The sequence below is a fragment of the Lissotriton helveticus genome, chromosome 10 (assembly GCF_964261635.1).
Source record: "Lissotriton helveticus chromosome 10, aLisHel1.1, whole genome shotgun sequence".
NCBI classification, from domain to species: domain Eukaryota; kingdom Metazoa; phylum Chordata; class Amphibia; order Caudata; family Salamandridae; genus Lissotriton; species Lissotriton helveticus.
In genome coordinates, this window is record NC_136071.1 from 1,013,868,530 (window position 1) to 1,013,892,660 (window position 24,131).

Sequence of the window (24,131 nt, forward strand, 5' to 3'; positions counted from 1 at the left end):
GTATCTGGTTGCAGGATTTTGGTGTGTATTCTGAGTGGATTTTCCGTATGAGTGTGTTTCAGGGCAGGGTGAGCACTAAGGGTGTATGAATGTACCTCTTTGAGTGAAGAGAAGCAGTGCGACAGAGTTCAAGGTGAGTAAGGTGCCCGAGTGTAGTTTTTCCAGAGTCAAAGTGTATAAGTTGAGGGTTGGTGTGGGTGCAGGGTCAGCCGTGTGCACCTGTATGAATGCAGGGGTAGTGGTGTCTCTTTCTGAGTGTAGAGTGAGTTGTGACTGTTTGAGTTTATGGTGAATGGTGTGTCTGACTGCATGGAGTCTCGGTGTGTCTGCATGGTAAGCGGTGTTCCTGTGTTACTACAGGGTGAGCCGGGTGTCTTTGCAACCGAAGGTTGCAGCACATCAAAGCCAAATTCATTGGCTTTGCCGATGCTTATCAGTCTGGCAATGTTCTAAGACAGAAATGAGTCAATAATCGAAAATGATAGGGCAGCCAAGCAGATATGGATGCAAAGAGCTAGGAACCCTCAGATTTATTCTTATTTTTTCCCCTAGTGGATTCCCTTAAATTGACCTTCAGAACGTCCCTTCGTTTTTACAGTGAAGTTCTATTATCCTCATCATGTATGAACTGAGCTTAATCTAAATTTGATATTTGTTCATTTTATCCCATCCCGTATACGCTTAGAAGATAATCTTTGCAACATTTTAATGTCATCATTGTGGCCCTTTTTGCACCCTATTTCAGCTCCTCGCCTTTTTCAAGTTTGGTAAAAGAGGTCACATAGTAAATGTTCCTAGACAATAATGGTTTCCAGGGCTGAAACTGAAAAGCAGGCCGAAGGAGAGTGTGGCCGTTGTAAGAGAAGTGAAACAAGCACTTGCAGTGCAATAGGTCTCGCATTTGCGAGAGTTTGACCTATTGACATTGTAAATAATAACGCCTTTTATTTATGTGTTTATAAAAGCCGCAGGCGGCGCGTAAACGCCACTTGCAAGTTTTGTAAGCACATAAAATAAAAGGTATCATTTACAATGCAAATAGATCAAACTTTCGCACATGTGAGACCTATTGCACTGCAAGTGCTAGTTGCCTTGGTTCACCCGTATTTCTGAAAACTATCTCCTGCATGCAAATAAATGGCAATTGTAGATTTTAGGTTATGCTTGAGAAATTCGTTTTAATTACCTGGAATACTATCTTACGCTTCAAACAAATCGCTCATCGAGAACAGTTGTTTTTCTACCACTGTGTTGCTTTTCGCGGTTCTGATGTTTGCAAAATGTTGTGTAACAAGTGTAAATGACGTGTATCCTGTTTCTTTACTTCAGTGTGCTGATTCATGCAGTTTCGCAGAATTCCTACAACCTACTGCCACTGTTCTGATAAGGGCAGTGCCAAATAAATGACACTATTATGAACCATGTGATATTGTATAGCAAGGTATTCCCAACCTGAACCCAGTTTTTTAAAAAGTATATTGCACTTTAAAAACTAACTTCTTCCTTATTTTATGTAGAAAAAAACCATTATATCAAAATATAGCAGCTTTGATGAGATTTGCGCCTCATTACATTCACTTACCAATGGCAGAGGTATAGGAGAAGAAAATATAAGAACTGAAAGTTGTCCTGCAGTGAGCACTGCCACTAAAATACTAAAAATAAACCAAGCTATGGCCATGCTTCGAATGACAGAACTTAAAATCTGGGACCAGGTAGACTTGCGGGGTTGTCTTTTAGATGTGTAAACCACATGTATATGAAAACGTGTTTTTTCAGGAAAACGTAGCCTAAAAGCTGAAATAAATTGAGAGCCATCCACTTAAACAGAAACTGATGTGACACAAGTGGCACTTCGCAGCAAAAACTCTAAATCCAAAGCCATTGATCAAGGACAAGCACTGTTGATAGCTGGCACTTGCTTTGTGCTGCTACATTGCATCCCTTTAAGCCATCTGACGTGACTGACACCTGTGCTGGAAATCACAGTGTGACCGGGTATTAGGGTGGAGGGAACATTGTGAACCGAACTAGCACATCTCTGTGCACTTCACAGAAATACTTTCATACGAGGGGCCGGGACGAGCCACTGCGCCCCTGCAAGCATAAGGCACCAGGCATGCTGCTGCTGCTCCAGATGGGGCCTCCCTTCGCAGCTCGCCTGGCACACTGGGTGGGGGTCAAACAGAGGCCATGCCTCTCCGCCGTAGGATCTTGCATCTGATGCCCACTAGGAGCGAGAGGAATGGATGTTGACAAGAGTGTATTCAGTAGATGTCAATCTAAACCATTGTTAGTCATGCAGATACAACGATGCCACTTTCAGAGGCCGCTCCATTGGTACTCGACAAGAGTACAAAGTGTGGACAGAGCTATTCCAAACCACGAAAATGCTTGTAGTAAGGCGCACAACCCAACCGAAGTATCTCCGGTACACAACACGCAGCAACCGCTCATATCCATAAACTCCGCAATGGCGCTTGATTTCATAAAGTTGCCAAGTGCGATAATATTACATGTCCAAAAAAGTAAGCGGTGTCCCTTACATGTCCTGAGTCTGGCAAAACTCTTAATATCCCTGTGCCTTAAAAATAAACACAACGTGACTGTGTAACGCAACTGGTGCTCATGCAAAGTGGTCCAATACCTGCAAATCAAGTTCGCGGTATATTAAACTGCAAAAGAACAATACATCAGGGTCACACAACCCACCCCAAGATTTGTAGGTCTCACCTGAGAAAACGCATGCGCTGTCTCTTCGAGACATTTAGTATGTGGCTTTTAAAAGTGCCACCAGAGGCTTTTGCTGGCCTCCAGCGTGCGTTCACGAGCGTGTGCACGTTCACAGCGGCCATCTGTGTTTTTATTGCTGTAATCAGGCTCCTCTGCTTGCACTACCCCCTCCCTTTTCTCCCTCCCTCCTGGTCAGCTTCATTTGTGTCTTCTATCCTGCAAATGGTCCTCTGCTCGCACTCCCCCCTCCCTTCTGAGAAGAATATGTGCCTGCAGTTAAGCTCTTTGTTGACTTCCAACGAGATAAGCCAAGTTGGAGAAGAACCATTGGCTGCTGTAGTACCTCATGCCTCTCAGCTATGCTACAAGTGTGTGTGCTCTTCTGGGTCTTATGTTTGGTTGGGATTGCAACTGTTTGTTTACTTTATAGTTGATCCTGTTTTGAGCTTGGTGATACTCAACTATATGGAACATCTGAGTAGCGTTGGAGAGGTCCTTTTAGTACGAGTTACTTACCTTTGGTAATGATGTTTCTGGTACAGACAGTTCTAGCCGCAGATTCCTTCACATAGAATTATCCCCAGGCGTGAGACTGGATCCGGAAATCTTTTTGCCACAGCATCCCTGTGCGCCGGGGGTGGGGAGGGGGGACGACACTACGCGGCTCCGCCCAGGCGGCGTCCGCACACGTGACTTCAGTGAGGTCACATAAGTCCCATCCCAGCGCGCCTGCATCAGTTTTCTTCGGATAACTTTTCCGCGCCACAACGCGGAGCCATCAGACAAAACTGTGGGAGTATGGGAACAGTGTGCAAAAAGCAGAAACAATTGGAAAAGGATTGGTGCCAAACCACACCATATGGAGTAGTGTCAATACTACAGTATCGAAAGGCAGGGAAGGAATAAGGAACACAGCCCTGAGCAGCCACCCTGCCAGTATGTAGACATGTCCCCCCCTCCCCCCCCCCGAGACAAAGACACATGCAAAATGTCATGACAACAAGTAGCAGGACTACAACCCCAACAAGGAGACAATGAAGGAGAGCCAGTTCCAAGACAAACAGGAACTGCAAATCTCCAAGCAAACTCAGCTCAGAGGGCTACCACCCCCCGAAGGAACAAGGGCAATGGCAGGACCAGAGAACCCCAGCCCAGAGGGTAGCAGAGGGGGCAGGACACTCAGGATGAACAAAAAGGGAAAGTGAGAGGAGGGAAGAGAATGAAGGCAAGCCCCCTAATCCTAGAGCAACCAGAGCAGAGGGGCAGAAGATTACCTTTTAAACCCATCCACCAACGCCCCAAGAAAAGGAAGGCACAAGCAACAAGACAGATCAGCCCGCCAAAGAGCGAGAGAATGCACTCACAGAAGACACAGCACCCCACCCGGAGGCGAGTGCAGAAGACCAAACCAAAGGTCCACACAGAATGGGGAGGAAGGGCGGGCCGTGAAGGAATCTGCGTCTAGAATCGTCTCTACCAGATACATCGTTACTGAAGGTAAGTAACTCATACATCTGATAGCGACTACTAGCCACGGATTCCTTCACGTAGAATAGATACCATATCCATACCCACGGGGAAGGAGGGTCTGCGAAAGGACCCCACCAGCCTGGACATAACAGAGGGTCCCACAGGGGACCAGTCCAACGGACAGGGCGAGGAACCTCGTCCCCCCAGGGAAAGGGAACCCCTACAAGCAGAACACCACCGACCCAAAGAGGGGGTAGGAAGAAGAAATGAAAGAACAAGAAGCCCATTCACTCTTAATAGAGGAAAAAGGGCAAGGCATGGGGAGGCCGAAGCACCGCACGCCCCTACAAGGAAACAGAACCTCCCTCCAAGGCCAAGGCAAGGAAGAGGAAGAAGATCAAAAGAATGGCGCCGACTGCAAGATGCAGCCGAAGGCAGAAAGAGTAGCCCGAGGCACCCAGAAAGACCGGGCAGGATGCGCCTGAAAGAGGTAGGAATACAAAAACCATCCCATCCCTCAGGACAGAAAACCTAAATGTGAAGAAAATGCCCCGACACCTCAGAGAGGGGTCCGCACACATGATCCAAAAAGAAGCAGAACCAGAGCCACGATGCCAGGCCACAGGCAACAGGTCAGACCTGGCGAACAGCGCAGCAGCCCCGGAGAGGGACACCCCGGGTCGCCACCAAGGCATTCCAACCCAGCAATAGGGGAATTGCACCTGCAATGTACATAACGCCATGGAGAGCAGAGGCATGAGGGCAACCACAACTCCCCAGCACAGAACAAGCTATATAACAGCTACCACTACCCCACATAGGGTATGTTAAGTCCCAAGACATGGGAACCCTCTTAGGAAGAAACTTCCACAGCAGAGGAAAGATCTGCGGGTAAAACCCCCCGCCGAAGGTTAATTAAGCAGCCAAAGAGAAAAAAACAGAAGGCCTAATCTCAGGGCCAATCTGGTGTAGATAACAGCAAAAACACACAGTAAAGAAGGGCCGGCAGTCAGCCAACAGAGCCACAGTCCCAACAAAAGAGGACTCGCAGGCACATGAAGCACACAGATCACAAAACCGGGGCGACCTGCCCCAACAAAAGGACAGCTCCCAAAAACCAGATCAACTCATAGATCAACTCACTGAGGGGGCGAAGAAGGAGGAGGAGGAAATGCCGAAGCCCCGCCAACAACCTCCGAATGGCCGAGTCCGCCGGGGCGTGGAGCAAAAGAGTGCCATCGAAGGGAAGATCCACCAGCCATTCTCGAACATTTTCCGGGAATATACTGTCCCGAAGCCAAGCATGGCGGCGAAGGGCAACCGAAGAAGTCATGGCACGACCAAGCACCTCCGAAATGTCCAGAGCGGAGCGAAGAATAAACGCCGCCAGCTCCCGGCCATCTAACGCATGGTGTCGCAAATCAACACCAGAACCCTCCTGCGAAGCTGCAGACCCAAGGGACTCCGCGAGGCGACACAAACAAGAGGTTGCCCTAGCCAGCACACATAAAGTGTTAAGGGCCCGCAGAGCCGCAATGGTGAAAGCGAACATATTGCGTCCCCCAAGAGTCCAGCTAGCGAGCCTCCCGTGATGGTGGAGACAACTGCGACGGCAGGGAGGGAAAGGCAGTCTGCAAAACTGACACCTGTCTGGTGCCGTAGAGTCCGCAACCTGGAGCAGAGCGTCGTCGTCGTCTAACGCCAAAGGCGGCTCCGGACAGGCCTTCGCCACAGCACACAGCACAGGAGACCGATGCTGTGCTGGAGCCGAGGTGGTCAAGGAACAGCGCTGGACCAGTTCTGACTCGACCTCCGACGAGGCAGCCGCCTGCGTGGAGGGACAAGAGGCACCCGGGGAGTGACAAGGAGACCCCCTTCAGCCTCGACCGATGAGGGGATGAGAAGGGCCCGCCGAACCCATTGGCGGTGCCAAGGCCGACTCGACCACCTGCGAGGCAGTCGTCAGCGAGGAGGGAGGAGGGGGCCCACGGGGAGGGACGAGGAGTCCCCCCGCCAGCCTCGACCCATGATGGGACGAGGGGGGGTCCGCCAACCCCTGTGGCGCCGCCAGGGCCAGCAGCCGCCGGCGCCGTAGCGGCGTCACCTCGGCCTCAGACAAGGCTTGTCCACAGGGCCGAGAGGAGCTCAGGGATGCGACCCGAGCCCCGGGGCGACCTCCCGTGACACCACAGGGACTCCCGCGGGAGTTTGCGGTGAAGCAGAGGCGCCGTGGTCCAAAGGAGGGAGCCCCGAAGAGCCGCACCCCAACGGCACCACATCCTCCAGCCAGTCAGCGCCGGAGCCGCCGGCGACGCCGTGGAGGGCCCCGCACAATGCAATGGATCAACGGACTTCCCAGGAGGGGAAGGAGGAGGAGGAGAAGCCAGCGAGGCCTGCAAAGCTGCCGCATATGTCTCCATCTGGGCTCTCGACGCCCCCTCACCGGGAGACGGTGGATAGGGGAACAATAGGCGGGCCGCATCACCTGCGGAGAGACCACGCCCCCAACAGGCCAAAAACCAGCCCTCGGGGACAAACTGCGACACTTACCAACAGGTGAGCGACGTTCTTGCTGCACAGGGGATGGCGGAGGACGGCGACGATGATGGCTGCGTCGAAAACATTCAGCAGAGGCTGAGTGAGGCGACAAAGCCGATCTGGACTTGCAAGCCGAGAGAAGTGTCATGCGGCGCTCCCACCGCGACTTCGGCTTCAGTCATTGACACGCCTCACAATCAGTGGAGCCGTGATCTTCCCCCAAACACCAAATGCAAATGAGGTGAGAGTCCGTCGCCGAAATCAGGCGTCCACACGACGAGCACATCTTAAAGCCCGAAGTATTGCGCACCCTGTTCCCACAAACACACGTAATAGCGAAGGGAAAGGCCTAAATAGGCCCGGAGCATGAACCGGATCCGCGTTGCACGCGGAAAAAGAAAAAACTGACGTAGGCCCGCTGGGGTGGGACTTATGTGACCTCGCTGACGTCACGTTCGCGAACGACGCCTGGGCAGAGCTGTGTAGTGCCGTCACCCCACTCCCCCGGTGCGCAGGGATGCTGTGGCAAAAAGTTTACCGGATCCAGTCTCACGCCTGGGGATAATTCTACGTGAAGGAATCTGCGGCTAGTAGTCTCAATCAGGTCTACTGTCTCGCTTACATCAGGTCGCCCTTGCTTGTACCGTGACGTGCCACTTAAGTGTTCCACACAGTCGGACTATCATCCATATAAAAATGTGATTATCTTCTTATAAATTGTGTGTCAGGTGACTCCTCCTTTTATAAGTCTGTGTATAGGTGCTTCGCCTTCTGTACAAGTTTTGGGAAATGTTGCTAGGCATCCTAAAGTTAGAGGAGTTAAAAAAAAAAAAAGAACATAAATGTAAGTTGAAAACAATATTGGAATTAAGTCAATGTTAAAAATCTTCACAAGTAAATGATGTCCTGAAATAGAAAGTACTATTAAATTACATGTAATATATCAGTCACTTTTAGTTGCTTTATTCAATATTTATTTTAAAATCCATACCTAGGTACTAAATTGCTACATTAACCTTTTTGACCTGGTATATAGTTACTTCACCATCGCCCCACAACCCTTTGTAAACTATATGTAGAGATACTCGTTAAGCATTACAGGCGTGCCAACAGTGACACACCCTATGAAATGAGAAACTGACGCCCTTGTAACTGCATTGCTAAGGAGTAGTTCACATACCTGGACACAAAGCCCCATTCAGGAGTCACAGCATAAGGTTACTTGGAGTGTTGTGGATGAAGTATCTTTATTCCACCAAACTACTTAGCCGAAATCTATGCCAGACGAACATGTCCGTCACCTTTGCAGCCCATTCGTATACAAAAACATCAGCTTAAGAATGGGCTTGTTCCAATATTCCCACCAAAGGTTTACAAATCAATGCTCGTGCTTCTTAATTAAAAAAAATTAAAATATCTGAACGTAACTAGAAGAAACCATACTGGTATTTAGGAAACTGTAGAAAATAATGCATTTTAAGCTTTCAAATACCTAATAATTGACCAAACCCTACCATTTCGGGGTAGATGTTAGAAGCGAAAACATGTTTTTCATAGTACAAGAAAGCTTAGCAATAAAAGTAGAAAGCTAAAAGGACACTTGCATTCAGGAATACGTGTAAAGAGCTTTTGCTAAATGGTCATGAAACAGACAAGGGGTTGTTCTCCTAACAATGCCCCAGCGCCCAGACGCCAGTGGAATTATTTTTATTTTAGGTCGATTTATACTTGTTTTCTTACAGTATTTTACACAAAAGGCAAGCAAGCCAAATGTGCGTCCTCATTTCCGCACACGATGGGGACTTTGAAGATAACTAGAGTTTATGGATTCCTTTGGACGGGTTTAAGAAAATTGACAACATTTGGAAAAATGTTGTTTTCTACCCCAATAAATGTGAAAAAGTGTTAGATTTACTGTGTTAAAAGTACACTCTTAGCTTTATGCAACAGGCAAAAAGGTCAAAAGCGAAACAAAATGCCTTCTTCACTTTTGTAAATCGTGGACGCCATTTTCTATTATTGTAATTTGGACTGATTTACAATCCGTAGGGAAAATGGGGGTGAAACTAATGAGTGAACCCAGAAAGCTATAGGCTTCTGAAAAACAGACAGTTTTAAATTCGACAAGGGTTTTTTGTGTAGAGTGTACAATGTTTTCTCAAACAATATGAGCTATGAATTCACAAAACAGTTAATTCACATGAGAAACAAGCATTTGCATAGCCAATAGGTCTCGCCTTTGGGACCTTATAAGCGTTTAGCTATCCAGCACAATATCCTTGGTGCAACAACATCAAGTGTTGCTAGCCTAAACACTTATAAGGTCCTAAAGGTGAGCCCTATTGGCTATGCCAATGCTTGTTTTGAGTGAGTGGCTCGTGCAGGTATGCCACTGTGAGGTAGAGATGCTGCGAGTGATTTAACAGGAGCCCCTGTGACATTGTGCCTCTTTAAAATGTATCTTGGGTCTGGTGTAATACTTTTATACCCCATTCCAGTCTTCTAGCACCCAATGCATCCTTAAATGTCCCATGTACAACCGGGGTTGACAGTCCTATTACCCCTGCCCTCCAGTGACACTTTACCTGTCATGTGTGGTGGACGTGGTGTTGGTGGACGTTGTGGGGGTGGTGGTGGTGGTGGTGGACGTGGTGGTGTACATGGACATGGTGGTGGACGTGGTGGTGTATTTGGACATGGTGGTAGACGTGGTGGTAGTGGATGTGGTGGACATGGTGGTGGGTGTGGTGGTGGTGGTGGACATGGTGGTGGACGTGGTGGTGGTGGACATTGTGGTGGATGTGGTGGTGGTGGAGGACGTGGTGGTGGTGTACGTAGTGGTGGTGGTTGTGAAGGACGTGGTGGTGGAGGACATGGTGGTGGTGGACATGGTGGTAGTGGTGGACGTGGTTGTGGACGTGATGGTGGTGGACGTGGGGGTGGAGTGTACATGGTTTTGGTGGATGTGCTGGTGGTGGACGTGGTGGTGGTGAACGTGGAACCTCCCCCCCAGTACACCCTCCAAGTGCTGAACCCTACTCCCACCGCAAGGCCCCGAAAAGTCACTCAAGAAAGTCACAATGCACCCCATAAACTAATGAGGAAGGATAAAGGGGTGATTGGGAATTATGTCAGATGTTATAAAATTAATAAATGTATTGTGAAAGTAAACAAAGGCAGTAGGCCTGTCCCTAGGTATACTCTTGAAAGACAAAAGATTAGATACCATGAAGAGAGTAACCGAGAGAAAGTACGGGGTAAAGCACTTTATTTGTTAACAGAGGGAATTTGTATTTGCAGGTCATAATTGTTTGGGCGTGTCGAAGGTCCTCTAAGTTCACAATCAGGGTTTGAAATGCTGATTCTCAAAGCCTCCATTAAGAGAGGAGATGTTCTACCAGACTTGATGTGTGAGTGATGGGGTTAACGTCAAAGACTGGCACGCTGGTGGCACCCGGGCAGACAGCAACAGGAATGCTCCTAAGCCATCGCATTTAATGTCGCCGGCTGTACAATGCAGCGGGCGGCTTAGAGCTGACGATCTTAAAGATTGCGCTGCAGCGGGACACGCGCTGCAAGAGGTCAGAGCTGGCAGACGCGGGCACTCCAGAAACAAAGCACGCTGAGAAGGGCAGTGTTTGCAGGCAGCATTCAGGGAAGATGTGTCTGATTAGCAAATGTCGGTCTGAGAGTTAGTTTCAGGGCTGGAATAATTATTTTTTAAGGCAGCTGTTTAATTTATGCTTTCGGTTTCGGGGCCCTTTATTATGTTAAAGCATGTGCGGATTCATAATTTCAATGGATATATTCGAGAAACAAGTCCCAACTAACAATAGTGCATTCTTTCGGTAAAATACCCTAGCATGGTACGAAATGGTCTTGATGCAATAACATTCATTTGGAATAGATTAGCACATCAGATGTTAAAAACAAACACATGTGCCTCTTATACACCATGCTGGTGTTCTCACTTAAATAACAAGGACTTAAAAACATGCTCAGTAAGTCAAGCGATTTAATGACACCAATGCAAACTCAGCCTTTCATCCTTCCGTGGTCTCTAAGAGGAGAACTGGGTAAAAAGTAACACTGATTAGTTTAAGCACTCATTAGAGCAGGATAGGTGGCAAGAGGCACTACATGAAACAAACATTGGAAAAACAAACGCGCCCACGCTGATAAAACACAGATGGCCCCGGCGTGCGCTGGAAGGAAGAATAAACAAGCACTGGCCGTGCTGCCGTGAAAGTGAAGCGGCAGCGAAAGTAAAAATGATCGCGATGCACTTAATGACCCGTGACTGAGTAAAGACAGATGGCGGCTGCACGCGTGCAAGCGCGCGTAACCGCAAGCTTGAGGCCAGCAAAAGCCTGTGGCAGCACTTTCAAAACCCACTAACTAAATGGCTTGCAGAGCAGCGCAGGCGCTGGCTTAGGCAAGACCTAAAAATGAATTAGAAACTTGGTTAACATCTGTAACGTGAGAAAGAAGAGTGGGGTGCTGTTGTCTTGCTTGGGAGGGCTATGTATCATCGCCCCAGAAAACTTAACTTAGCAACACATGAAATAGCTCGCCTCAGAAATGCCCGATGGCCTGGTTCAATCTCTTGTACTGAAGTAGGTGGAATCTCCCAAAAGGAACACACAAGAAGACCCATGTCAGATTTTGAATACCATTCAAAAGTAGACTGCTTAAGGGAGTGTTGAGCAAGGAGAAATGTCAGAGAGGAACACAAACACTCAGGAGGCAATGAGCAGGCCTGCACAGTGCCTGGAAGTCGCTTGCACAGACATGACATATGGGAAGACTTACGAGAGAAAAAGAGCACAGTATTCAAGATTTTAAGTCAACCCTGGGCATGAAGAATAAGAACATGCACAGGGACGCAGATACAGTCAGATCCAGAAGTGTAGAAGTTAAAAGCCGTCGAACCATTGAATATTGATACTTAGCAGAGACTAGAAAGTATGGAGGAGTACCTGGAAATAATCGCAAAAAAAATCAGAGCAGGGGAAGGAAGCAAGGAGAGAGAATATAAGTGAGGGGCCTCAAAGAACGAGCAAAGAGAATGGACAGATCTTATTTGAGGGAGCTGTTCTACTCTATACTGGACATAGTTCCAAAATTCAACTGGGTAAAGGAGCTGGCCTTAGAATAACACAGCAAAGCGAGAGATCACGCGACTTTGAGCCTTTTCACAATGGTAAATATACATGTTTAGATTTATTTGCGTATATTTACTACTAAACGCAGGTGTAAACCAACAAATATTTTGCTAATCACGATATTAGAGTGTAGATTTATACATAAGTGTAGACTTTCATATATCGGTCCTCTAGTGCAGCCTCCTACAACGGGATTTACACAAATAACATTACTACAAGTACATTTACAAGCATAAGTGGAGTTCACTACCACTATAGAGCAGAACTCTCTATGGGAAAGTATAGGGAAAAAACATCAAAGTTTATTATTCTTATTAAGACCTCGGACGATCCTGGCATTTCAGCTGCCTTTCAGCTCTTCTATGAGCACCTTTATTTTGCCGAATCAACTCCTCTGGCGGACCCTTGGGAGTATCTGAGCAATGCAGCAGTCACCCCGCTTCCGACTAGTGCGGCGGAAGGGCTGGAGGCCCCTAACCAGATTCAAGAGGTAATATCTGCCATTGCCCGTCTGAAACCCTTAAAGGCACTGTGTCTGGATGGCTTCAGTGCCCTCTTTTACAAGACCTTTTGCGCAGAGCTGGCTCCGCTGCTCACCCGCTTATTTAAACTCTTTTGCAGACACGGGTACTCTCACGACTACCATGCTGCAGGCGACGATCTCGGTCATCCCTAAAATAGGGAAAGACCTGCCCCCACATGCATCAAGCATTTTTGTATTCGCAAACGGTGCGATTCCTTAAAATCGGCCGTTTGCGAATGCAAAAGTGCTTTTTGGGATGCATGAAGCAATTTTAGAATTCGTAACATGTGTGCGAATTCTAAAATTGCGGGTGCTTTTAAGAAGTCGCATATGTGCGATTTCTTAAAAGCAATGCATCATTTTTTTAAAAATTGTAAATTCGCTAATAGGGTGCCAAATTTACCGAGTAGTTTAACCACTCGGTAAATTTGGAAAAAGTGTGTTACATGTGTAAAATGTTTTTTTTTCAACATTCATGTTACGGACACACATGTCCTTAGGACATGTGTGTGTGCAACATGATGCGAAAAATACATTTCAGGGGTGCATGGGGGGGTCCTTTGGACCCCCCCCTGCACCCATGAAATTTTCTAAGTGCCACTCGCAATTTCCATTGACTCCTATGGGCCTTTTGGCCCATAGGAATCAATGGGAATTGCGAAAAGTAAGTTAAGAAATCGGTATTTCTTTGGGATTCGGTAAAAATTGTGATTTTTACCGAATCCCAACAGAATACCGAAAATATTGATGCATATCTTTTTGCATTTCTTAATTTGCGATTCCTTATTTTTCGCAATTTAAGAAATGCAAAAAGACACATTGATGCATGTGGGGGCTGGTGTTTTGCGGCTCATCCCAGACGATTTCCTTGTTGAATAAACACAAAATTGTTCTCTAGCATCTTGGCCCAGAGGCTGAACCCTTTCATGCCCGAATTGATTGACCCGGATCACTCGGGTTTCATCCCGAGTAGACAGTGCGGAGGCAACACTAAAAGGATTTGTAATTTAATCGACAAGGTACACCTTTCTAAAGAAGAGGCTTTACTGCTGGCAGTTGATGCTGAGAAAGCCTTCCATCGCGTGCACTGGCCGTATCTGTTTGCCACTCTAGAGCGCTTTGGCCTAGGAGTCAGGTTTCGCAAGTGGATTGCAAGCATCTACAGCTCTCCTACTGCTGCGGTCAGGGTTAATGGGGTCCTTTCGAGTGACTTTGCGGTGGGGAGGGGCTCCAGGCAAGGTAGCCCTCTCTTACCCCTACTATTTGCTCTGTATATGGAACTTTTGCCCAAAAACTACGGTACAATCCGCAGGAGCAGGGTATCCCATTTGGGGCCGATCACCACTTAATTAACCTCTACGCAGACGATGTTATTTTTTTTATATGGCGCCCCCTGACTTCCATGCAGGCCATGATAGATGATCTGCAGGCTTTTAGTCAGGTATCTGGATTCAAAATGAATCTACAGAAGTCACAGACTCCTATGCAAAGCATCTCAGACTTGCAACTTAGCAACGAAATGTCAGGCCATGGTCTCCCTGGGAACCATTGCAGGCACTAGAGATGTTTTCATACTAACACCCTAAAAGAATGGAGGGGAGACAAAACTTGCAGGGTGAAACGTGTATGGGAGGCATCCAACACTGCACTCTACACGTGTGTGCATTTTCCTCGTTTAAAAACAAGCACTCAAGTATGGTTCCAACTTCCTGGTGAATCTCGAAGGAGAAGTGGGCCCTACACTCAGCACTGCCACACTCCTCGTGCCCCCGCTTGCCAGCCGCCCGCGATCACCATTCACCAATGCCTCTCTTCTTGGCAAGGAGTCGACACTTCAGTGTCTTTGAGTCCTGGTACTGTTGTGTTGTGTCACCGCGCCGCCGCCGGTGACAGTGAAGTTTACTAGGGGTCATCATGGTGTCACTGACTCTCGGCGAGTCCCCGCCGGTCTCTGGCTGGCACTGGCACTGGCAGTGGCAACACAGGTAATTTGCGGCGCTGCGCATGTAGCCTGCCACAGGATACTTCCCTTTCTGGCTTGACACATGACAGGCCCTAATTGTATTTGTGTCCCACACGAACCTATGTAAGGCACCTCAACAAAAGTCAACCCCATATATTTATTATCAGTGACTGATCATCACATTAAGTATACAATACGAGGGCCGGCCAGAGGGTGCGCCGATGCCGGGTCACACAGAGGGGGCCCTCGCCCGTTTCTTACTTGTTTCCAACGGTCGATGGATTCACGGCAGCAGATTTAGCCACAAGCAGTAGAATTCACTGTAGTAGACACTACAGACAGTTAGACACCGGCACGACTCACGAGGTCTCTGTGTGTGTGGCGCGTTGACGCCACCCGGTCTGCTGCATGTGCGGCGAGGACACAACAGCGAGAAATGGCCAATCACTACTTTCTGGCTTCACATAAGCCACAGTGATTGGCCATATAAGTGCAGCAGTAACACCACCCACGCGCGGCACCCATACAGCGAAGGCTGCGCGGTGTCTTAGCCAATCCTGGCGCTGCATTAGCAGCACCACTGTGCTACAGCGCCAGGATTGGCTAAGAGCAGGGTTACTCCCTGCCCATTACGAGACCCGGGGGCTGCGGTATGAAGCAGCTTCCTCGGGTCCCTCGCTGGCTCGCACTTGACTCGCTGTCTGTAAAGGGGATTAGGGGGCAGTACTACTGTGCGCATGTTTGGGCTGGCCATTAAATTGACCAGCCCGAAAACGGACATGCGCACTGCTGTGCACTAGTGTCTGCTGCGCTATAGTGCCGCCCGCGCTCACGCAAGCAAGCTGCTGTAGCCCCGCCCCCACCCGCAGCGCCGTCTGATAGATTGAGTTGGGCTTGTCCCGGTAGCGTGCAGCGAGACGGCACTGCGAGAGAAGATAACTTTATATTGTAAAATTGTTTTAGTTTACTAATACTGAATGTAATTTTAGCATGATGGTTGTCCATGTGGCTTAGTGGGGTAACGCCCCAATGCCCCCAATGGACGCACCGCCATTGGTATCACATATCTGCGGCTGGTTCTTCATGAGAGCCTGCATAAGACCGCAGCGGTAAACTACTCCTTCCTACTCCCCGGCATTCGGAATGATCTTACTCACTGGCGGCGCCTGCCTCCATTGTGGCTTGGTAAATTGGCATCGGTTAAAATGAACGTCCTGCCTCAGGCCGTATAGCTCTTCCAGACTCTGCCTTTTGCTGCATCCACCGAGCTCGTTCGTACACATACAAACTGAAATTGAGCGTTTCATATGGGGTCCGGCCTCTCCTAGAGTGTCCAAACGGGCTAATCTTACCACAATCCCCTCCCCATGTTGCCCATCTTTTTAAACCCCAATTTCCCTCCTGGAATGGAAAATGGGGCGGGCAGGCGTAAGTTAGAGAGCGGGTGCAAGCACATGGGACATCGGTTTAATTTGCAGGGCCCCATCCCCTTCGACCAGCTCAGAGCAGACTATGGCCTCGCCGACTCGGACCTCTTCCTGCATACGCAGATGCTGCATTGGGCAAAAGGTCCCCTAATGCCTCCCTGGTTAGTAGACCAATGCTACCGTTTGAGAAGTGGCTTTTCTTGAAAAAAGATTATTGCAAACTCATCTCAGAGATTTATTTGTTCCTCACCCAGAGCGCCAAGAGAGCCCCGACCCCGGGACAGACGCAGTGGGAGGCGTAAATAGGTTACACCCGCTCGGACAAAGAGTGGGAGGACATTTTTTATAGGACCCACCCAACGCACATTCTATGGGCCACATGGAGACTGGATTTTAAATTGTATCCTACTGGTACCTCACTCCAGATCGCTTAACGAAATGGAACCCCCAGTGCGAGTGCCTCTGCTGGCGTGGCTGCAGGAGCCCAGGTACCCTGCTTCACTTGCTGTGGAATTGCCAGAAACTTAAGAGATACGGGGGCAAGATCCTTGACGAAATAGATAAGGCCTTTGACACCTCCATTCCCAGGGTCCCTGCTTACACTATCTTAGGACTGCGCAACGCACTGACCTTCCCATTGCGTTCTATCAAACGTAGGCAGACAGCTCTGGCGCTGAATGCTGGGCACGGGGTACTCCTAGCTGGTTGGAGGACAGACAGGATCCCAGAACACACATTATGGCTGCACCAATGGTGGTACTTTCTGGGCATGGAGAGACATCTATGGCCAATCTAGGGGACAAAGCTGAATATGCCAAGATCTGGGCCCCCTTTATCACAATTTTATCCACGGAATTTCGGGAAATGTCATCTTCCGCGTACCTTCCGATCTTGCGACTGATTCCCGAGACTCAGGAAATCGGCTAGCTCATGGTATCCTGATTGAACTCATTGGGCCACTCTAGATCCGTTAACCAACACACCGGACTGTACCCATTTGTTAGTGTATCGTTCCTAGCTCACCTGACGAGGGGAGGGCATTGGGATTCTTATTTTTGATTTAACTATTGTTCGGTTTATGTTTCCTTTTTTTCCCCATAAAAGGCAGGCTTAATCGCCTCTAGTGGGATATACCGACTCTGCATCTCACTGTGATATGCATACCCGTTGTGTTGTAGATCTTCCACATGTGCATATATCCTTATGACAGGTCCGTTAATGGTTTCCCCACATTACGCAGCCGGCCCAAGATGGGTTGTAGGCGGCATGCTGTGTCAGCTAACGTAACAGATAACCTATAAATCATAAGCCTTTTTTTTTCTTCTTTGCTTATATTGTAGCTGGCCCGAGGGGTTGAAGGCGATAATGCAATGTACTTTCATGCGATGTGTTCTGCTAATAAAAAACTATTTAATACTAAATTATATTTACTACATTTTGTAATAAAATCATTATTTCCTTTGAAGGAAAATGAATTCTTGGACCATAAAGCCTCCTGACTAAACCCACCCCTGGCAATGCGAGCTCAAGTACTTGGTCTGTGACCTGGAATGCCTTTACTGTAGGCTGTGATCTGCTGTCCCTATCCTGGTTGTATCACATAAGCGGTGTTAGAATCATAATGCATTTTGTGTATCTGAAGTGTGTGTCAACCTTTTTTTTCTTTGTGTCAGTGAGAGTGGGTCGACTGAACCCCTGTGTTTAAAAGTTACACTGTTATGTGGAACCCAGAAACTTGTAGTGACATCCTGTGTGAATTTTGTGAGTGTGTGTCTATGTCTGTATGTCTGTCTGCGTGCGTGTGTGTGTGTGTGTGTGCATCTGTCTGTCTGTCTAAGTATGTGTGTGTGTGTGTGTGTGTGTGTGTGTGTGTGTGTGTCTGTCTCTCTGAGTATGGAAACCAGTGGGACCTATTTTGGAAGCTTCAGGCTGCAGTATGGGCAAAGGCTGAGGGTTTAATTAACTGTCCCAGGTAGTGGAAGTGTATTGTGTGCATTGCGTTGGCTGGAGGGTAGGGAGCCAAACACCGAAGTAAAGAGGACAGAGGTGATTTGAAGACCTGGACTGGATTCACAAGGCCAACAGTAATGGCACAGCGTCTAGGACCAAGTGGAGGGACGTAGACATATCTGTCAAAAGAGGGTGAGGAAGGACAAGTAAGTATACTCATGGAGTAAAGCACACATACAATGATTTGACTTCAAAGTGCAGAGTGTAGGTAGTATATGACTAGCCTTTAGACAAACCAAGAATCTTGTTGAAGAACCAAAGTCGAATTTAAGCACTTCTGAAGCACCGATAAATAGAAGTGCAAGGAAAGAACAAGCACCAAAGATACCAAAAAAAACGCTGCGGTCTAAAGAGGGATAGGGACAAGGGAACCAACAAAAGAGTAAAATATTAAAGGTGCAGGGATGAAAGGCTGGATGTGAACCACAGTGAATGCAAAGGAGTCATAACAACTGATTCTGGCAGATGCTCGGATGGGATGTCTTCACACTACTCTGCCTAGACTGACCTGGGAAGTGCATCGCTCTGGCCAGCCCTATAGTGGCTGATGTGACATAGTGAACTACACTGCTCCGAAAGTGCGTGTCCTACATGTTTGCAGTTTCCCCTATTCTTTTCTCAATCTTCTCCGCAAATTAACTCTTAAGTTACATATGCACTTGTACCCCTGTTGACCAGAAACTGCCTGTGTGCGAAGAGAGGAAAAGAGTATGCCTGTTCCTGCAGGAGAGATGACCAGGAGGAAAGACCCAGAATGTTCTCGTTATGTGGACCGACCAGATGAAGCAGTCAAACCTAATAGAGTGACCCAGGAGTGACCCTTGCATCCCGTTATCCATATCCATAGTTCATGAAGAACTGGAGCGAAGACTGTATCAGCGTGTGAAGTCTGTGCTGTCGGGAAGCCTGCAGTGAGCCAAGTGACTGGTGTTGTTGCTGCTGACGAGAAGGAGATCGAATTGTCACCGTAAGGTAGCATCTAAACAGCGCTGAGGCCGCAAACCACACCACCAACCCGGATACCCACCGATGCCACGACAAACCTCTGTCTAGAGACTGCAAACAGTGCTGGTGTGCAGTAGACCTTCGGAAGACTGCCACTGCTGAGCAGTGCAGCTGCAGAGTAAAGCTCTGTCCATGAGCAGCCCTGAGAAGATCGTTCTGTGTGTTTTAGTTAAAGTGCAGATATTCTGATGGTTTTCCAGAAATGAGGTGAAGAAAGTTAGAAAGGTACTGCAGTAAGACGTGGAAGTAGCAAGGTGAGAGAGGAGTTTGAGCTTTAGGTTGTCGAAGGAGAAATCTGTGAAAGATCTGAACTTCTTTTTTGAAGTAGACCCTGACCAGATCGATGGGGCCAGTGTGGTGGTTGGTACAGTTCTCCCAATATAAAGTACATAAAGAAAGAATTGTGATCTAATCCTGTTTTATCATCTTGGATTCTGATGGTATATAAATAGCACTTGGCCATCAGCTGGCACCAACAGGCGGGCTTGAGACCAAAACAACTGCAAGCTATTAGAACATAAGAACAGACAGGAGAATGGGAAACCTTTTTCAATCCGGTATGGATCCATCCAAAGTACTAGGGGGGAGAGACTAAGTGCCAGATTTAGCTCTTGACATGCGGGTTACTATGTCAAAATTGTGGCGGATTTATATTTCGGCGGATGGGATATCTGTCACCGTTGTGATGGAATAACTCTTCCGCCAAGATCTAAATCAAGCCCCAAGTGATGCTTCTTGTGGTTGAACGCTGATTCAAATTAAGTCAGATTAGCCTTAAATAGGCAACTATAAAGTGGCGGACACAATTTTCCCTAGATGCTGCAGTTTATATTGTATTTTCATTGTTTTCTCATTTGTAAAATCTGAATTCAAAAACTAGAAAGTGTTTTGCATTGATGCCGACATTTAATAGTAGGAGTTGCCATGTAATTTTAAAGGTGAATTTAGGGAAATATTTTTTAGATAAATGTATCTGAATGTATAGAACTAACCTCTAACAGAAGTGGGTGTTACAAAAAGAAAGCAATTCGAAACCCAAGGACAAAGCTAGGACAAACCATTGGGACTGGACTGTACACAAAGGTACAAAGAATGCAAGTGCAAAGTTAACGACCAAGGATGTGAATACCAGAAAAAGAAAGGCTGCAGAGATTGATGTACGTAAAAACTGAAGGGTACATTTTTGTTTCCCAGAGGATTTCCTTGTTCAGAGGCCGAAAGGTGAAAATAACAGATATTAGTAATACTAAAATACGGAATTTGTAGACAAGTGACTGTAGCATAACACGTTTTATAACCTGTTTTTGCATAGCACGTAGTATGAAGTGCCCTGTTTTATAACGCTTTAAATGCTGCATTATTGGAACATTTTCAAATTTAGCCAGAGAAGTAGGCTTGCTAATTGAAATGTACTACAAGACCTTGAGAAAATGATTTTCAATTGGTTCTTCGGGTATGCAAACACTCATTGTGGGAAATGGTCACACACAGTGACACCACATGAACTTACTTTAGTCCCTAATGCATATGAGACTTTGCTACATGCTACCACATCCTATCAAGACATGCTACAGGCTTCCACATACCGTCCAGGGATGTGCTATATGCTAACCCACACTGCACAGCTTCCAACCTATCAGAGGTGTAATGAGGCTCATGCGACATCTAGATGGCCCTACACATAACCTGGACATTTTACAGGTGGGTTGCACAACCCAAGCACTGATGGACAGCACAGGATGTGGGCTGCAAGCACCTGCAACCAATCAAGGATTGCGTCTGCATTAACGTACAGTCCAGACACTGTTAAGCTGAAGGGAAATAAATGCTTCTGATTAAATTCCTGATTTGAACAAAAATGACGAGCAATATAACAAACTGTTGCTATTCTTCGAATCAATGGCACTTGCATAAAACAGATTTTTACTAACTTGAGCAGGTACTTCTACTGGTTGTGAGAAGAGATATGACTAACTCCGTCTGTGAACTTGCCACTCAGACAACGGTGCTCACAGCCTCACACTGGTACCTCCATTTGTGGTTGTTAGCAGCACACTCAACTTGCCAGCAGAGACTACAAATTTGAAATCAGGTTTTATCTGTGGTGAGAAGAAAGTACCATAATAAACCAACGAATTATGAATGCAGATCTTACCTGAACTGGAGGATAGTAATTATAATTCCAGTACCAAAAGTCTTTTGGTAAATAGTCTTTAATTAGAAGGTGTTCTGGAACAAAAGGGTGGAAAGTTTCTTTTCCAAGAGGGTCTCTGGAATCGCCAGCTTCCACTTTAATCTTTTCCATACACTTGCCTAGGGCAAGATCTTCCACAGAAGAGCTGTGAGTACATGTTTTCTCCTTAAATGCAGTCACAAATCTACGCAGAGCTTCTTTACTCAACACATACCCAGCGCCTCCACTCATATAACCCTGCTTCACAAAAGGTTTGAACTTCCTCCCAAAATACAAGGGCTTTTCAGGGTTGTGTTTGGATAGCAACCATCTCAGATTATCCAGCACAACGTAGGTATCGTCGTCCGCTTTCATGAACCAGTCAGCATCGTTCAAGTGATGGTCATGCACGTACTGGAAGGCTTTGATTGTTTTCCAATACAGCTGATCCCGGCCCTCTTTTGTTTCTAGCCCCACAGTTGGGAAGTCTTGGTTCTCCACTGAACTCATAAACAGCACTTTATTACAGCGTTGAGCCCAGGTCGCCTTTGCATGTCGGGTTTTCTTCTCCAGATTCTGAGGTGCAGTCATCACCCAGCAAAGGACGCGTACATTCTTAAAAAGGCTATCAGCAAGATTTCGATTCTCATCTAAAGAATAAAAGAACATTCTAATCAGCATACTATTATTGGAGACGTTTGAAGTACCACTGCATTGATACAGTGAGATGCAGACTAGCTGGGGAAACATTAGCAGAGTAGCACCACGCACAGACTGCCGATAGGGTTGCATGCTGGACTCCCTCCATAGCTCTGTTGTCGATGAGCAAGGCTATATATAGTGATACTTAACCTTATGACTTCTGTGGACCCCGCTTAATCATCACTGGAATCCGGGGCCCCTAAAGAGTCATTACTGGAAGTCGGGCCCCTAAAGGGTCATTACTGGAAGTCAAGAGCACCAGTTTAAGAAATTTTGATGATTGGAACCACAAACCATTACTCAGAAATACATTTAAAAAATACATAATTAAATATTTTACTTAATTCACAAACATAAAAAAGAATATTTTTAATTTGATGAGAAGATTTGGGGCTTTTCTGAAATCAACCGAGGCCACCCATCTTCCATGCTATATTATGTATGATCAATTTGTACTCCTCCCACAATATAATCTGGGGATACCAACTTAATTTTTAGCCTCCAATTTCAAATTCGGTCACATTTACAGAATGTTTCAAAATGTCCAATTTTACATTGTTTCTTTTTTTATATAATCACTTTAATTATCTGTTAATATTATTTTATTTTCCAAGCAGTCAAAAAACCCCTGTATAGGCTTCATGGACCCACAGGAGTCCTCGGATCATAGGTCAAGAAACGCTGCAGCAGACTGTTCAGCTGAACGCCAAAAACCTATTCCTCGTTTTCTAGATCTCACTTCTATACTCTTCTCTTTCCATTTCTATTTCCCCCTTCCCATCCTCTTTCCTCTTCTCTGTTCTATTCTGCTTCACTGCCCTTGCACAGAGTGCGTTATGGTATTTAAATGCATTGATCAATTGAGAGAAGAAGGTTAAAATTGTATCCTCTTTAATATCCCATCTTGTGCCAATAGTGTTTCACATTTAGGTTCCTTCTCCTTCCTGGCCATCGGCTCAACTGAACCAGCCACTTTCGGAGAGTAATGTGTTGGAGCTCTGAGGAGGACAAGAGTGGGCTTGATTAGGGCGGTTCTGTGGAGGTTAGGAGGCCACTGAGAGGGTGGTGGGAATGGGGTGAAAAGAGATGCTACTAGGAGACGGATATATGCAGAATCTGGGGCAAAGAGGTAATCAAGGCTAACACTACATGGATTGTGGGAGTCTGGCTTTCCTGAAGCGCTGGCAGGGATGAGATCTGGATGGAAGGTGAGGAAAGCCCCGAACTGCTACAAGATGCTGTACCTGACAGCTGCAAGGGCCTCGACACGTGCCACAGGTGCCAGGAGAGATACACAGATAATCTTCTGAGCACCAGTTGTGGCCACAGGCACTACAGTCATCACAGTAATGGGAGTAGCAGGTAAGAGGGGCATAGAGTATAACTGACAAACATGTTTTTGGGGCCTTGCGGATGTATTACTCAAGGTACAGCTTCACACCATCCCAGTAAGTATCCACACATATGGGGGCGAGCCCAACACGTGTCCCATCTTCCTGAAGAGAAAATCAGCTTGAGAGTGAAGTGTTCAAATACGTTGCTCTACCTTGAATCGATAGGGTTGGAGAGAAAGGGCAGTCTATTAAATGCTCACAGTGGTTGTTTTTTCAGTAAACATCGGGGACAGTAGAGGGATCCATGAATAGGATCTTTTATTGCAGTCTGATAACCTGTGCCAAGCATGGCCTTCACAGACACCTCACTGATGGTTTCTGAAATGGTGAAGGGAAGCAGAGAAGAACCGACAAGAAAATAATGCACATCTATTTCAATCAATAGTCATTCAGATATAGGCATGCTTGCGTCAGGTTTCAACATTCATAAAATTGAAGAGAGGATGATAAAGAGCCAAGCTACAACTAGAGCTTCTTCAAGGTTTAGATGTTTGCTATAGCAAGCTACTGCCTGTGTGACATTATTATTTAATGTTTAAACAGAAGTACTAGCAAACAAAGTTACAGCAAGCTTCGATTGAAACAACAGGCATCAAGAAGTCCATTGGTTATGGCTTTTGTATGGATGAAAGGTGTCTACAAGAGACCCTAGCATTCACCGCCTACCTTTGCAGCAGGAGCGTAAGAACTAATCACAGACAGAAGTGGTACAGCATGGCTCATAGCTAAGTACGCACACAATTCTCCCACCGTAACACTTTAAGGAAGGATAACAAATTAATTAGAAGGGCCTTCTTCCATGATCAAATGATGGCAAAACAGGTAGGACACGTTTTCACCTTCTGTGGCACAAAAAGGGGACCGTTGAGCCACACAGTGACTACTGCCTCACCAGAGCCCAAACACTTGCATAAAGTCCAACTTAAAAGTAGCCTCCAACTATTGTCTGCCAGTTCACTCCTCCTAACCGATGTCCAGCGTCACTGGTCGAGGAGGAGAACCCGGGCGCCAAGGAACTGGACCTGTGC

At 46.9% G+C, this 24,131-nt stretch overlaps 1 protein-coding gene across 1 annotated transcript in view; it reads right to left on the bottom strand.

The window, feature by feature from the left end:
- Positions 1-24,131, bottom strand: part of C1GALT1 (core 1 synthase, glycoprotein-N-acetylgalactosamine 3-beta-galactosyltransferase 1) — a 152,037-nt gene that overhangs the window by 35,595 nt on the left and 92,311 nt on the right. The window contains exon 4 of the mRNA XM_078663719.1: positions 20,990-21,657. Within this exon, the coding sequence (XP_078519845.1) occupies positions 20,990-21,657 (668 nt within the window). The remainder of the gene's footprint in view (positions 1-20,989; positions 21,658-24,131) is intronic.